General features: G+C 36.1%; 1 protein-coding gene across 1 annotated transcript; it reads left to right on the forward strand.

The window, feature by feature from the left end:
• The first annotated feature begins 992 nt into the window (after positions 1-992).
• Positions 993-12,701, forward strand: LOC113091640 (alpha-2,8-sialyltransferase 8B-like). The gene is made up of 6 exons (XM_026257220.1): positions 993-1,746; positions 4,361-4,417; positions 4,666-4,821; positions 4,948-5,205; positions 9,171-9,464; positions 12,039-12,701. The coding sequence occupies exons 1-6, from the start codon at positions 1,649-1,651 to the stop codon at positions 12,322-12,324; spliced, it is 1,149 nt and encodes a 382-aa protein (XP_026113005.1). The 5' UTR covers positions 993-1,648; the 3' UTR covers positions 12,325-12,701.
• Positions 12,702-17,204: the final 4,503 nt, after the last annotated feature.

Genomic DNA, 17,204 nt, shown 5'->3' on the forward strand with positions numbered 1-17,204 from the left:
AGAGTTTTACTACCTTTCAATGAAATCAGAGACGATCAGAATCAAAGATGAAAGGACTGTTGGCTCTACGTGTGTGTGTGTGTGTGTGGGTGGGGGGGGTTAATTGACCAAATTAAAATTTGGTTAAATTTTAAATGAGGCAAATTAAATAATTAAATTTGTTTTCTGACCAGCTGTGACTGCAAGGCGATGAGCAAGAGTATACTAGCTAACACACTGCACTTACTGTTTTTTCCATATACTGTAAATATATGGCAACATCCACAGTATTTTTCATGTAAGAGCTGGGGCAGACATTTTTAACTTTAATGTGCAAGGTTTGTCAGCCACTTCCTGTCATTTTAGCTTGTGATGTGCAGTCAGACTTTCGAAATTTCACCGGCAAAAAAAATAAAAAAATAAAATAAAATAAAAATATTGTCAATAGTGTAGTAATGTATAAAGCATAGCTCATGCGGAAGTTTCTTTCAAACTAAGCAGTTTTCCGTTTTTGTGGCAAATCATTGTGATCAACTGAAGTGATCAACTGAAACCTGCTGTGAAATTTGCGTGAGAAATTTCTCACCCTCAAATTAAACTCAAACTGCAGACTATTATTTCTTATAATATAACTTTAATTTAGTTATTGTATTGTAATAATAAACAAACTGTGAGAAAACGGTGTTACTGTTACTGCACTCTGATATTCTTCTAGTTATGTAGAGATAATGAATCGGAAGACTCACACATTAACAGGAAACGGATAAAATGTTGCATTTAGTACTGCAGTTGTAGCTCCGCCCACACGAAAATCTAATTGAACATAATTAAGGCTCGTCCTGCATATTAAACATGATTCCACGATTGTGGAAGTTAGGAAATATTTCAAATCATAGGACAAATCCCTTAAGTTTAACAAAGAAAATTATGAAAAGCATGCCGCCCTAAATAACAGCAGAGAAGTCGGGAAAATAAAAGGACACACTAGAAAGCGCGCAGACGGGGGGAACTGTTCTGATTGGCTGTGATTTGTGATTGATCATGTCGCGTCTACAGCTGTTTCAGGTTGACTGTAGACAGACAAATTGCTTTTCGTTGTAACCCTGTCGCGTCGCACCTGGTTAGGACAAGGATTTAGAATTAGATGTCAGAAAATACCGTTAGTTCAATATAAAAAAACAATAAAAGTCAATGGAAAGTCTTCACTGTAGAGAAACAAACGTCTGTGTCTTTGTCAAATAGAAACAAAGAGAGCAAGATGGAGAGAGGGAATCATATTTCATATTCAATTTCAAATCCACGCCTTCTGCCACTATATACCAATTTTAACTGAACGCATAACATTCATATGCGAGTTTATGCACCTTGCAGGCAAAGTTTCAAGGGAACTGCCACCCACCAGATCTCCGAGGAGTAACGACAGGAGTAGAAGAGAAGAAAGCACGTTCACGTTTGCCTCATCTCTACACTACTTGAGTGGAAGAAGCTGGTGGACGTGATGTTTAATGCAGACAACTGCTCGCTAACCTGCACGGCCGGTTAGAATGGTCCGGCTTTGTCGAGGAGACGGAGGAACAGCACATGCGTTGCCCTGCGTGAGGAAGAAGAACCGATTTCTATTGCGCTTATAGTTCAACGCATCTGTACAACCGCACATATCGCTCCAGTCATGTCTTTTGAATTCCGAATACTGATGTTTGGAATCGGGACAGCCCTGGTTATATTTGTGATTATAGCTGATATATCGGAAGTGGAGGAAGAAATCGCGTAAGTAAATTCGATTAACGTCCAATAAACAATATTGATGAATATATCGCATTCTTGTTTTGGTCTTCGTTTCAACGCACAGTTGCACTCTATTTATGACGTTAATGTTTAGGACATTGTCCTCCGTGCTTTGATTGTCTCAAGAGAGACTTTGTAGAAGCCCAAACAATGGACAGTCCATTTAGGACTAGCCTGAGCTTGTGTTAATACCATTACTGCTGTATATATACAAGAAAATGACAAAGAGCAGTGCATTTTATTTACTTGATTATTGTTTTTTTTTTTTTTTTTTTTTTTTTTTTTGAAAAATCAATCTTAAATTCGAGCTGTGTTTTGAAAAATAACTGGTCTGTAGTTAGTCTAAGCTTTTCAGTTGCTGTCTAAAAAGCAACCATATTCCAAAAAGCCAGGCTGACCACCCTACTGAGCTGATTTGTTGCTGTTCCAAGATGATTTACCAACTTAATAACCACCTTGGACCAGCTAATAACCATTTTGGAACCACAAATAACCAGCTTACACCAATTACAATGTTGTAAAACACAGCCTACATCTTAAACAGTGTCTTCCAAGCAGGGTTGGTTTGGTCTTTCATCAAACAGGGTAATACTGGGTCTAAGTCAAAAGAGGGAGACAATGTGTTGTCCCAAGGACTATTGTTTGCAAAGCCATATCCTGTGGTTGTGGGTTCTTAAATTTGAGGGAATAGCTTGTTTGATATTACTTAGTTTGATGTCATTGATAGTTCTGTAGAATCTGGAGGGGTTATGTGAGATTTTAAAGCTTTTAAAGTTAATCTTTTATCCATTCACCGTTACTTTCCAGCAGAGTGATAATATTTTGGAACTGGTTTAGCTGAATATTGTTAATATAGTCTCGAACTATTAACGCTTGGCAGGTCTCCAAAACAAGTCCTTCAGACTTTGCTGAGTGTGAAACCCTGTATGAGAGTCATCAGATAAATGCGGCTGACCCTGGTGCTCTGTAACGGATGGCTGTTGGTTTGTGGGTTTTTGTTCTGCTCTTGAGTGTGCTCCGTTTGTGCCCATTCATGGCAAGTGAAAAGACAGTCTGATCTGTGGTTTGTGGCAGCTCGGGGATTACTGTTTGATTTGTGACTTTAAAGTTACAGCCTGGAGACAAAAATGAACGGCTTGCCTTTCCTCAGTTATAATTGAACCCTGTAGCAGAAATCCTCAGGCTTACATAATTGCAAAAATCTCTGGACATACACTTTAAAGCTCTTGAGCAAGAAGAATGTTTGTGTGTGGATGGATTAATTGCAAGAATAATTGCATGTGAAAACAACACTCAAACACAAGTGTATGCTGCCAAGATATGCATATAGGCCTAGTGCTTAATTTTTAAATGGATCATGCCTAGAGTTGCCACATTTGACATTTTATGCAAAGTATTTGGCTTGTTTCTGTAAACCGTGAGATTGTATTTCACATTCCTGCTGCACTGATTACTATTTATCCATTAAGCGTGGAAAGGGAATATTCCATCCCTCATATTTGCGAACCCAAAATATCCCAGAGACAAAATATAATTGTAAAATCCCAATTTGGAAATTTCACACCTCATTTACTAGCTGTCGGAAGGCATTAGATGATGCTTATGATCTATTTTTTGCTTAAGTTATTGGTGATATTTATAATTTATTGCAATTTAGAATATAATTCCATATCAAACAAAGGATCTAAGGGGTATATCTCAGAGCAGTTATAAGCGCTTTGAAGCAACACCACTATTAAATCTGCATTTGAAGCTGCTCCCCAGAATTTTAAGAGATCTGTGCTCTGTCTGCTTAATAATGTTCGTAGCCATGACTTTGAGGGGGACATGAAGAACATTACAAAGAGTGGTAGACAAAATAGGACTGATTTTCTCAAGGAGACAATGCTATCCTGTCCTAACGGTTTTGAAGGGGGGCACCCCGCAGGAAGAGGTGGTTTGAACGGCATGATGTCCGTTACCTATTATCCTTGCCATTATTTTCTGAATGGAATAGTTCACCAAAAAAAGAAAATTTGCTAACCCACAGGCCACCCAAGGTGTAGATGCATTTGTTTCTTTATCAAAACCGATTTGGAGAAATTTGCCAATACAATACCTTCTACCAATGGATCCTCTGCAGTGAATGGGTGCCGTCAGAATAAGAGTCTAAAAGCTGATGAAAACCACATTAATCCACAAGACACCAGTCCATCGGTTATCCTGTGATGTGAAAAGTTGCATGTTTAGAATGAACAAATTCAACGCATGGTGAGCAAGTGATGCAACGCTAAATTCATCCAAATCTGTTCTACATCTTGAATGGCCTGAGGGTAATTCCTCTAGGCTTTAGTGCAAATTCTGACACTTTATTTTTATGAAATGATTAATCCGTAATAACCATAACCTTGTGTCTGTACCATTAAAATATTCTAAAAAGTTTAGAAGTGGGAGCGCCTTCTATTAAGACCTAAATAAACATCATCATAATTCAATTTCATATATTTTTCCAGTCCATGGTCTAATTGCCTTTATCTCAATTATCTACTCAGAGAGCATTATTAATGGTTCTATTGCTGGATAATGATGATGAATATTTGATGCCTTCTGCTCTTAGGAACATTGAGGATTCACAGAAGTTTCACTTAAAAAGCTTCGTCCTTCAGTCCAGCAGGTTTGTAATCTGATTTGTTATATCATTTATGATTTATGGTGTTTTCATGAGATCATTCCAATGATGCTTACAAAACACACATTTAAGTCCGTTTCTCAGTGTTATAGACCTTTTTTTTTCATATTTCAAGAACTCATTAAACATAGCTGCAAGTATTTTTTGAGGTGACAGATGTTGTTATTTGTAGCTGCGTCTAACAGTGATGTTTGGCAGACATGCACATAAACCTGATCTTTTTCCTCCATCAGAAATTCAGTCCTGAATGCTGTTCCTACTTCACTAGTCGCCTATAGAAAGAGCAAAGTCTCTGCTTCTCCAATTCCACTGCCAGGCATAAAGAGAAAAACCAGCAATTCATCCTCACCAGAATGGACTTTCAACAGAACCTTGTCTAACCTCATCAGGTACGGCTTGAATTTATTCAGATGCATTGTATGGCATTTCTAAAGAATATGGTGCCCTGTTAATACTTTGTTTTCGAATCCCTTAGCATTCATAAAGTGTGTTGCTGTTTTTCATTCTCCTTCCAGGAAAAACATTTTGAGGTTCCTGGATGCTGAGAGGGACATCTCAATTCTTAAGAGCACCTTTAAACCCGGCGATGTAATTCATTATATATTTGACCGGCAGAGCACCACAAACATCTCGGAGAACCTGTACAACCTTTTGCCGACTGTGTCTCCCATGAAGAACCGGCATTACAAACAATGTGCCATCGTAGGGAACTCTGGGATACTGCTGAATAGCAGCTGTGGCAGAGAGATCGATTCACATGACTTTGTCATCAGGTAAACAACTTTTCTTCTGTTTTGTGTCGTTGCATTCAACAGTTTGTGCGGTCGATGTAACCTTAGCCAGCTCTCATCCTGAATCAAACAATAAAGCCACCTAAACTAGCTGTAAAGAACAATGTACCAGAACTAATACTATATATAAAATACTCTCTCCTTTGATACCAGATTCATGATAACTGTGTTTGTTCCTCTGTGTAAAAAAAAGTGTCATGCAATTGCCACTGTTTCTCATAAATCGGTCTTTATTTCTTGTAACTGTGACTTTATTGTCACAATTACCTTTTTTTTTCTTTTTCTTTTTTAACTCTGAGGTGGAAACTTGTTTTATGAATAACAGGCAGAAAAAAATCTCGGATTCGGAGGTTTCAAGTTCAACATGAGTACCTAGTATTAATACCTCAGAGCGGCGAGGCTGATGTTCATTTATTTTGAAGTGAATTAAAACCCGTTCTGTGATGTGTGTATCTTTGCAGCTGTTGATTCACATGCTCTGCGTTCAACTTGCTTTAAAGAAATTGGTTGGATTTCAAAAACATTACGATCTGTATGCGACACAATGCACTTTTGAAATCGCTGTCAGTACTACATCCAGGCTTGACTCATACTGTCGGAAGGCTTCCAGAAGGGTGATACATACTGCAATTAGTGACCAGCTGAGCCAGTATGACATTTGTATAAGTCATACTAAGCCACAGCCCAGGAAACATAATTAGGCTGTCTTCTAAAAGTGACTACAGTTCACTTCCCTGTAAAGTGCTTTGTCTAACAGCCAAAAGCTGTTTTCTTAAAAAAAATAAATAAAAAAAACATTTATTTTAGTGCGCTTCTTGTAATATACTAGTGTAATACTGTGAGATTTCCAGTCCTAAATGAGTCTTCATCAGCCCAGCTGTGCTCTTAGGACATTAATGTCATTCAGCCCCAGTCCAGGGACATACAGAGCCTCGAAGATTAAGTAATGGAAGAACTTAAATCCCTCCTGTGTGTTTGGCATGGCTTTTCTGCTGGGCAAGGACAAGACTGTGTGGGAGTGTGACCGTGACAGCTAAGCCTCGGCAGTCGGCATGAAGCCAGTGTTGAAAGGTTTTCCAGGTATTGTGGCAAGATGATAATGCCAACACTGTGCTCAGTATTTGCTTTAAAGTCACCTCTGTGTGTCTTTTATAAAAAAAAGTTAAATTATGGGATGAGCTTTAAAAACACTTGCTTAGTCTGTAGGAGTATTCTGTATGTGAGAAGATAGTGCCTACTGAGATAGTATGTTAAAAGCTTATTTCAGTTCATATTCATGGTGTCCCAAAATAGCACAGTTAAGTATACTTAGATAATCTTAAAATGATTTTAAGTACTTAAGGATTACTTTTAGTATATTAAGTACAAAATGAGTGTGCGAAAATAGAGGTCTTTAAGTACATCATGGAAGTGTACTTTTTTTTTCACCAGGGCAGATTGTACGTCCAATTTGAGGCCTTTTAATTAGTGATGCACCAATCATAATTTTTCATGGCTGATGCAGATTCCTTTAAAAAAATAAAAAAAAAACCGGCCAAATTACTCCGTCCCAATGCTGGTTGCAGATTAATTTATTTCATTTTTTTTTTAAAGCTAATTTATCAAAATCAAAGTTAAGACTCGTCCACGCCCCCCTAAAACGGCTCATTCAAACACGCCCCCACATGTCTATGTCACTATGTGAACATATTTGCGTAATGCTGCCCAAATGTTCACACAAAGAAAGAAGGCATTGTTTCAGAAATCACAGTTAGTGCTGAAGAAGCCGTGTCACAGAGATGCTGTGTGTATCTAGGCGAAAGCAAAAGCACTTTATTTGGCCTTATGAAAGTAGATGCATTAAGAAATCTTTAGGATTAGTTGCAACAGAAAAGCAATGCATTTTATAGATGACCGTTTCGTGAAACTAGGAGAGGAGGTAATTCTGACTTTGCTATGACTGTCTGGTGCTTCTGAATCAGCTACTGTAAGTATGTTTTGTTATTAGTTGAAGTATTTGCTATTAAATGTTTAAATGCAGAGTTTTGTGTGTGTGTGTGTGTGTGTGAGAGAGAGAGCGTTAGAGACAGGGTCACACAGTGGAGTCAGCGGTCTTAACCGTGGCTTGTGTCCTGCTAACACAAATGAGCATCATCACTGTGTCTGTCACGATACTCCGTTCCACTTTCAGGCTTAAACTGATGGTCAAACTAAGGAAATTTTTAACTGTTTTTACATTTAATTTTAAAAGATCGCTATAATGGAAAGGGGCCTTACATTTCCGACGAGTGCTCACGGTGTTCGGCCAATCACAATGCATTGGGTCAGCTGGCCAATCAGAGCAGACTTGTCGGCAGGAGGGACTTTGTAGAAAACAATGCGTTTGAGAGCGGTGGGGCATAGAGGACCTACAATAATGTAAAGTATTTGACGATACTGTTTTTAGAACATTAAAGCATGTCAACATATTCAGTTACATCAAATACACAAAATAATGAAAAAGCATCATATGACCCCTTTAAAGTGAAAACAGAACGGTCTGACTTTATCTTTGTAAAATGATGCTTCATAAAATATCTGCCTGAAACAAAAACTACAGAGGGTCTAAAGGAACGCAAATTCACTCATTGACAGCAGGTGGCGCTTAAGGAACAGCAGCAATATAGCGTTTCTTTGGTTACTGCTGTAAACAAAACACTGCTGCGCTTATAAACACTGCTTTATAAGAAAGTAACCTCTTTCTGACCTCTTTTAACTTCATGTTTATAGACTCAGGCATGATGTATTTTTCTTTATCATTGGTCCAGAAACTCCCATAAAAAATTTACATATGAAGGGAGTGACAGACTTACTCTCAAAGGTCTGTTCCATTAAATCGGATGTGTTATTACTCAAGCAGTGTTCTGTGAGCAGTACCTTTAGTTGTATATTTTTTTCACATAGATTTTGTAAAGTCTTCATTAAAGCATTATAAGCAAAACATATTATAGACTAAAGGTCTGGGGTGACTCAAAATATCACAAACTTGTCTTTGAAGCAAAAAAAAAAATCATATAAGGTATAAAAGACTGTTTGCTTAACAGGTTTAATAAGGGAAATAACTACAATCCTGTGAATCATTATGAATAAGTCAAATAAAAAAAAGTTAAATAAAATAATTGGATTAAATATGTTGTGACAAGCAAATCACAAGCAATATGATTAACTAAAAGAATAAAGGTGAAGTGCAAAAAAGAGCACCTACAGCACAGGTCTTTTAAAAAAAATTACTTGTTTGAAAAGCCCCCTAAGGGCTGGTAAAATGAAAGGTATTTTTTACTTCCAGAATCCAGCTGTTGCACTCTATAGAGAAATAACATTAAAAGAAGACCATTTCGTCAGTGCTATCGCACTCCTTTTGGCAACAGCGTAAATGCAACACTTATTTGAAGGATCTGCATTGACACATTTGTGTAGAGTATGTTATGGGTGTAAAGTAGTCTCTTTGAAGCAGCCATGCAGAGTGAAATAAACTTCAGATATATTTATAGTTGATCGCTTGTTACCAGAAAACTAAGGCTTGATCATATGTCACATTTACATATACAATATGTAAAGAAACTAACTTGAGATAATATTAAGTAGTGCTATGAAACGATTAATCCCGATTAATCGCATCCAAAATAAGTTTTTGTTTACGTAATGTGTGTATTGTGTACATTTATTATGTATATATAAATGCACATATATTTCATAAATATTGATATGTACATATTTATATTCATAAAATTCATGTTATATATAAAAAATTTTTTATATAAACAACTTATTTTTCTTAAATATATACATGCATGTGTGTGCATTTATACATAAATATACACAGTATACCCACATATATTATGTAAACACAAAGTTTTATTTTGGATGCGATTAATCATTTGACAGCACTAATATTAGGACTTAACAATATGAATATATGTGTTTCCAAGGTGTAACCTGGCTCCAGTGGAGGAGTATGCGACTGATGTGGGCCTGCGCACCAGTCTGGTGACTATGAACCCTTCTGTGGTGCAGCGTGCTTTTCAGGACCTGAACAGTGAGGAGTGGGTACAGCGCTTCGTCCACAGGCTGCAGAGCCTCAGCGGGAGTGTGCTGTGGATCCCTGCCTTCATGGCTAAAGGAGGAGAGGAGCGAGTGGAGTGGGCCATCCGCCTAATTCTTCTGCATACCGTGAACGTCCGCACCGCCTTCCCCTCCCTGCGTCTGCTCCATGCTGTCAGAGGGTACGTGTCTGTGCATTTAAGCCTACTCAACACTCATGCTCGCTGAAGCAGGTGTATCAGGCCTCTCGCTATTTATAGTTCAAGCATCAATACATTCACATCCTACTCTGCAACCACAGTGTGGGGCTGTTCCTGTAAGTGGACCGAGGCGCAAGTGCATACCATCATTTCTATATCTGTATTTTTTTCAAAAGGTCTTTGTAAGTTCTCTCAATAAATTCAAGCCCCTCCAGGCTCAATTGTAGTCGGCTGTCTTTAAATAGCACGCAACCTTTGCCTCTTTCATTGACCTCTGCATATTTTAAGTCTGCTATTCAGCCCTCCCTTGGAGCAGAGTGGCTGGAGCCCGCCATCCTCACAATGCACCTAGCCGAGAATGTTTTTTCTTCGATCCATCTGTGTAACATGGGTTGCTGGGGCCAGGATAAAGGTCATGCAAGAGACAGCTGTTCAGTGAATGGTGTATTGAGGAAAATATGCCATTACAATATGTTGCAGTTGTTCAAATGATTAAAAAGTAGTACTCATTTAAAAATAATATTTGCATACACTACAATGAAGAAAACTTTTCCAGAACCTCAGGAATTGCTAGTTAATTTCTCAAACGGTTACAAAGAAACAGAATTAAACATGGAATTTTGAAGTAGAAAAACATATTTTCTTGTCTAATGTACTTTGGGATTTTTTTTTTTTTTGTATACACAACTTCGAAAAAATTCCATGTAGTTTAAATGGAAGGAAGATCAGCAAGTTTAAGTCATTAAATAGCTTTACATGGTGCAAATCTAAAAAAATAAATACATTATGAGTTGATTCTTTTAAAATAATAATTCACAAACATGGCATAAATTTATACAGTTACCAGTTAGGTCTGGATCAGTGCCTGCTATAATTTACAGCATTAGCAGAGAGAATATTTCATTGATACAATACTGTTTCTAAATATATGTAGAGAGAAACTTAACAGTTTCCACAAAAATATTGAGCAGCACAGCTGTTTTCAAGGTTGATAATCATGAGAAATCTGTCTTGAGCAAATCAACATATTAGAAAGATTTCTAAACAATCATGTGACATTGACAGCTGGAGAAATGGTTGATGGTAATTTAGCTTTGCCATTACAGGAATAAATTACAAATTTAAATATTATGAATATTTAAATATTTTTTAAATCCCAAATGAATCAGAAAGCAGAATTCTGTACTATGACCTGAAGTACAAAGACCAGAGGTAGCTTTAAGTTATGCGACCCTCTTTGTTTTCTGAAACTCCTTTCCTCAAAGCCCCCCCTTTTCGCCAACCGTTCTGAATGAATGACACCTCACAGATACACAGAGAGAGCCCCACTGTGAGGGTGATTCAGGGGTGAGGGGACTGGAGAGGGTTCAGTGCATCTTTATGGACATTGTTCAATTGTCTGATCTTCTCCTTTTAAACCTGGAAGAGCGGCACAGCCGTCAGGTTTGGCAGTTTAGAGTTTAGCATGAGAATATTTTAAAAATGGGATTTAGCCTAAATTCAGCAGCTGAGTTCAGACTCCTTTTTTAGTAACTTTAGCTGTTAGCACACTTAGGATTTGGATTGGCACTTCAATTAAACCTTATACACCTACTGTCCAGGTTTTGGGTGAGTTTTCTTTCTTTTTTTTTTTGAGAGGAATCACTATTTTTATTCTGTAAAGAGACAATCAATTCATAAAGTGACAAGGAAAGACATTTCTAATGTTACAACAGTTTTTAATTTAAAGTTAATGTTGTTGTTTTTTTAACTCTTTTGAATCATAACAATTCATTAAAAATGAAAAAAAAACAGGGAACAGTTTCCACAAAACTCTTAAGAATAAAAAATTCAATATAAAGAATAGGAACAAAGGTTTTTAGAGCCCCAAATTAGCATATTAGTATGATTTCTGACGTACCATGTGACTAATGGCTGCTGAACATTCAATCTTTCTGAAGACTTTATTAAAGGCATAGTTTATTAATTACTCACCCTCATGTCGTTCCAAATCTGTAAGACTTTGTTCACCTTTGGAACATGTTCAAGGCCAGAAAGGTTGTAAGGACATCATTAAAAGTCCATGTGACATCAGTGGTTAAGCTGTAATTTTATAATAGAATACTTTTAGTGCTCAAAGAAAACAAAAAACATGACACTCTTCTGAACACACGAAGACAAAGAATTGTTGAATGGAGTCATATTTCTTTTTTTTTTCTTTTTTCTTTTTGGCAAACAAAGTATTCCCGTAGCTTCATAAAACTGTTGAACTGGTAATGTCACATGGACTATTTTAATGATGTCCTTAATACCTTTCTGGGCCTTGAACGTGTTGATGTCTATGCAGGGTTAGATAGTTCTCAGATTTCTTTAAAAATATCTTAATTTGTGTTCCAAAGATGAATGGTCTTACATGTTTCAAATGACATGAGGGTGAGTAATTAATGACCGTTTTCCTTTTGAGTGAACTATCCCTTCAATGTAATTGATCTACAAATAGAAAACAGCATAGTATAATAATAATAGTAAGAAATCATGCACTCGGTCTTATGTTTGTAATCATTAATTTTCTTTCAGATACTGGTTGACCAATCAGGTCCAGATCAAAAGACCCACCACGGGACTCCTGATGTACACCATGGCCACACGCTTTTGTGATGAGATCCACTTGTACGGCTTCTGGCCTTTCGCTCATGATCCTGACGGCAAACCGGTCAAGTACCACTACTACGACACGCTAACTTACCACTACACATCCAGTGCCAGTCCACACACCATGCCTTTGGAATTTCGAACTTTAAGTGCTCTTCATAGACAGGGGGCTCTGCGGCTGCACACGGGACCCTGTAAACTTCCAACATGAGCATTTGCAGCCTCGTTCCAAATGGTTTCATACACTGGACCGCAGACATTGATTACCTGAATACTTCAGGTACATTTCTGACCAAATGTGGGAATGCAATATGAACGGGGGATATTGTTTCTTTCTTTTAAAGTGTTCAACCTTAAGAAGGTTTTTAATCTCTAATATTTTTTTTAATATATATTTAGAAGTCCCTTGCCATTGTTTTATCCCATGTTTTTAAACATGAAAAATAACTTTTTTTTTCTTTTTTTTTCAAGATTTTATGCCATATTTGGCCACAAGGTGGAAGCATATGAGAGAATAAAATGAGAGGCTCTTTTTGTCTTTAGCCTTTAAGCTTTTTGGGACAATTTGTGTGTATATATATATATATATATATATATATATATATAATATATATATATAATATATATATATATATATATATATATATATATATATATATATATATATATATATATATATATATATATATATATATATATATATATATATATATATATATATATATATATATATATATATATAAAAACAGTCTAAATTAAGAATGTCATTTATTTGTTGCCTTTTCAGTCTACATGTCTGTTGAGCCCAGAGACAGCATGACTGAATGTAGGACTGTTGTCAGTTTTTACATTTAACATGATACGGTTTAGACATTTTAAATGGTTTAAAAGGGTTTTATCACTACGTTGCTACATGCGTTCTTCTAGACGATGTTTTGGACGATAATTTAGTGCCTCGAGTAGGAGATGGTGTTATGCTGCATCATGTGACACTTGATCAAGTTGCCTTAGAAAGACAAAGCGAGTAGTGTTGTGACTTTTAGCAGGTGTTAAAACTTTAGCATAAATGTGCAGTAATACTTGTGGAACATGTGAACTGCAGCTGTCTGAACACTCTGGTGTTTGCACAGCGAGGCAGCTATCAGAGCGGGTGCAGTCCCACGCTGAGATACTGTAGCCGAATCCAGTACACACCCAGCTGTTCACACACTCCTGTGTACTCAAGGATGGTCGACCGTGAAGGGATGCTCAGTGTGTACACTTTGGAATTTGTTAAAGCCACATAGTAGCGGCGTCTCTGTATCTAAGGGGTTTTTGGGGGGAGTTTTGGACTTCTTTTGTATGTGACACATATTACATGTTTAAGTGAATGTATTTGTGATAACTTATAAGTAAAGAAAATACTGCTTTACTCATCTGCCCAGTGTGATAAAAGGGTCAGTGACATAACAATGTTTTTTTTCTTCCAGTTTATTCATGCATAAACTGTAAAAAAATATTCCAAGCTGTTTCAACTAATTATTATTTAGTAACTATTTTCACAAATTTTACATTCAGTCCATTTCTGACTTCGAAGTGTTATCTGAATTGTTAGTTTTTAGTTGGCTCAACCTTTACTGAAGCTAAAATGTTTTCATTGGTCAAACATTTAGAAAACTACAGCAAATGATGTCATTTAAAATGTAACCATTTACTCCATGTGTTTTATGTTACCTCAAATAAGATTTATTATTTGGGCATCATAGGAAATTGCTTGGGAACAAGTTGTTTAATAACAATCTCCATTTATAATATTTCTCATTAAGACTAAACATATGGTTTAAAAGTTTGGAGTAAGATTAAAAAAAATAATAATAATTCTGAACGTTTCTTATGCCAATGCTGCATTTAAAAAAAAAATACAATAAAAGTAATATTGTAAAATATTACCATTTGAATTGTTCTAGTTTAATGTAAAATAACAATTTAGGATTTTTTAAAAATAGAAATATCAACAGAAATGTATATGTTTGCAAATGTAAGTTTTTACTTTCACTTTTGGTAAAATTCATGCATTTGTTATTTTTATTATGGATATTTATTAAAAAAAAAAAAGGAAAAATATAAGAGCAATGCAGGAATAAATAAAAAAGAAAATTGCTTCACAAAAGAACTTAATTGCTTATTTATAATTTTTTAAACTTCACATTTATAAAAAGTATTGTGGTGTGACATCAAAAAAATAAATAAAATAAAACGCAAATTTAATCACAGAAAGACCCCTGCAGACCTTTATCAAGGTCAACAAGTATCAGATTAATTTAATTCCGATTTTCATTTGGAATTGAACAAATTTATTTGATATTTTTTTACAACAATGCAAGTTTATTTGAGATTGTAAAATGTGATGCGGCTCCCCCAAAAAGTCAAATGTATTGTAAAAACCCATGATATTTGTAAGCAATAATTTTTCCCTTTATAAAATATTTGAATGTCTTTAAATAATTTTGAAGTGGACATGGTAATCAAGGAACAATATAACTTTTTTTATTTAACGGTTACATCACATGTCATGACCCTAGACATAAATTAATTTAGCATTTAACTTCTTGAAAATACACAGAAAAAAACACATTTTTAAAGGTTCATTTTATTTTGGAAAACAGATACACACACACAAAAATTAAAATAGCTGAGGGACAAATTTCATTACATTTGCTTTGAGGTCTAATAAAAGGATGTTTTCCTAGAAGTTGTTTGCTGGAGGTTTTCTGGAGGCAGTTAATCAGAATTAGTGACATGTTTGGGATAGTTTTCTGCATAAACACCAGTCCAGCGAGGAGCTTCTCATGTGTTTCGAACCATGTGATCTGTCGTGTTTTTGACATGGAGAATTCGCAGCACTACATGTTGCTCTTATTATGTCTCCAGTTAAGTTAAAAATAGATAATTGTCTCACCGCAGACGTCAGCAGGCCATCCGACATAATGAACGCATTTATCCGTAAAAGCACCCCTGTGTTTTGAAAAAAACAGAAACGGTCTGTAACCAATATGAGTAAACTTAATTACGCCGCAACTGACTGCAGGTCACAGCTAGGAGGACGTTCGGAAGAGATGTCCACGTTTCCTGCTTTCAGGATGTGTTAATGATTACCACAGTGTCTGGTGTTTGAAGAGAAAGGGGGATCCTTTTGTTTCTGTTTTTACTGAATGACCTGTGTGGTTAGGGACCCTATTAACTTTACACCCAAAATAGCCCAGATGTTTGGGGGCATGAGAGCTTCTTTGTCTTCATTGTATGGTAAAACTGTAACAGGCTGTTTAAAATACTTTAGATCTAAATGCACATTTTAAATTGGATGCTGGATCTCTGAGCTTAAAATGTCATGCTGTTATACTTTAAAGAAATGGTTCACCCCCCCCCCCCCCCACCCAATAGCTGCTCACCAATGTTTCCTCTGTAGTGAATGGGTGCCGTTATAGATTGAGAGTCCACACAGTGGATAAAAACATCACAATAATCCACAAGCAATTGTATTTTGTCCACAAGCGTTGGCTTAAAGTTATAAAAACTTAATTATGAATTCGTTTTTTTACAAACACAGCTTTTAATTTCACAAGATGTTAATTGATGATCTCATGTGGATTATTCTAGTGTTTTATCAGCTGTTGGAACTCTTACTCTGACGGCACCCATTCACTGCAGAGGATCCATAGGTGTACAACTGATGTAAACTGATTAATAAACAGACGTATCTACATCTTAGATGGCCTTTTTTGCAGCAATTTTTCATTTGTACACTCTTAAAAATAAAAGTGCCATAGAAGAACCTTTTTGTGTAAATGTTTCTGTTTCACTAAAAGATTATTTGTGGAGAAAGAAGGTTCTTCAGATTATAAAAAAGGTAAGAAAGAGAGAACCTTTGAATGGTTCTTTGTGGAACCAAAAATAGTTCTTCTTTGGCATCGCTGTGTAGAAATCTTTAAGCACCTTTATTTTTAAGAGTGTAGGTGAACGGTTCCTTTAATGAAGTATTATAGAGTTTAAATAAAAAGGAAAACAGATGCTACAAAAGGGATCCAGTCTGGGAAAAAGTAAATCGTTTATGATTTATGAGCCACACAGCATTTTAGCCACCTATATTTTCAGAAAAGTATGTGGCGTGATGTCTTGTCAGGCAAATTTCTGGAAATATGGCGTTTTAAAGCCTTGTGGGTGACCAACGCGTGAGGAGTAGCTGTAGACAATGACTCAGCTCAGCCAAAGTTTGTTTTAAGATTTTATCACAGGAAAAAACTTTTTTAAAAGCCTTTCATGTCAGGCAAATATGTGGTGCTTCACAACTTTTATTTTAGAGGGCAACAGCCACAAAGGATGGAAGGACTTGGTGGCTTGTTTAACACCAAAATTCCACATAAAGCCAGATTTGTGTCGTGTGGAGCAAAATGTGTCCGCATTCTGCAAGTAATGAAGTGGCATGCATCCATGTGATTAAGTGAAACATACTCTCTCAGTAAAACTCTCCACACACACACACACACACACACATAACATGTGTTAGAACTCAATGTAATAATTAAAAAACTAAGAGGGCTATTAATATGGATACATTCTAGGTGAACACTTCAAAGAAAAAAGGTGCAAAGCTATCACTGTGGCATCTTTTCTTATTTACCTCCAAATTATACATATTAGTACTTTAAAACTACATGTTATTACCTTTTGACAGTACCACCTCAATGACAGTTTTTAACTTTTTCTGAGTGCGCACCAATAAAGGAACACCAATTTTGAAACTCGTCTTTTGCATGTATTTGTCAATTTTTTTTTGTTGAGTTAGCCAAAATTATTCTGTGCAGCTAAAGCTTGTGAAGCCAGACAATTGAAAAAATTGTTATTCCTTTCTTGAGCTGTTGCAAGTTATTGATTAACACGTTTGTGGGCAGATCTGCCAACTTGCATTCAAGCTCAAACCAGGTTTCAAACAACGCATTTGACACACCTTGTTTGAATAATTCTGATGCATTGACATTTGTATTTATTTCATTTAGAAAGTATTTTTATTAATCAAGAAACCCCCCCAAAAAGTACATTTATGATTTGGTACTC

Source organism: Carassius auratus, unplaced genomic scaffold (genome assembly GCF_003368295.1).
Source record: "Carassius auratus strain Wakin unplaced genomic scaffold, ASM336829v1 scaf_tig00214259, whole genome shotgun sequence".
Taxonomy (NCBI): Eukaryota; Metazoa; Chordata; class Actinopteri; order Cypriniformes; family Cyprinidae; genus Carassius; species Carassius auratus.

Excerpts from the sequence above, each read along its gene's own strand:
- LOC113091640 (XM_026257220.1), top strand. The coding sequence starts at position 1,649 with ATGTCTTTTGAATTCCGAATACTGATGTTTGGAATCGGGACAGCCCTG. Across the intron at positions 1,747-4,360 it reads GAAGTGGAGGAAGAAATCGC|GAACATTGAGGATTCACAGA; the intron begins GTAAGTAAATTC and ends TTCTGCTCTTAG. Across the intron at positions 9,465-12,038 it reads CTGCTCCATGCTGTCAGAGG|ATACTGGTTGACCAATCAGG; the intron begins GTACGTGTCTGT and ends ATTTTCTTTCAG.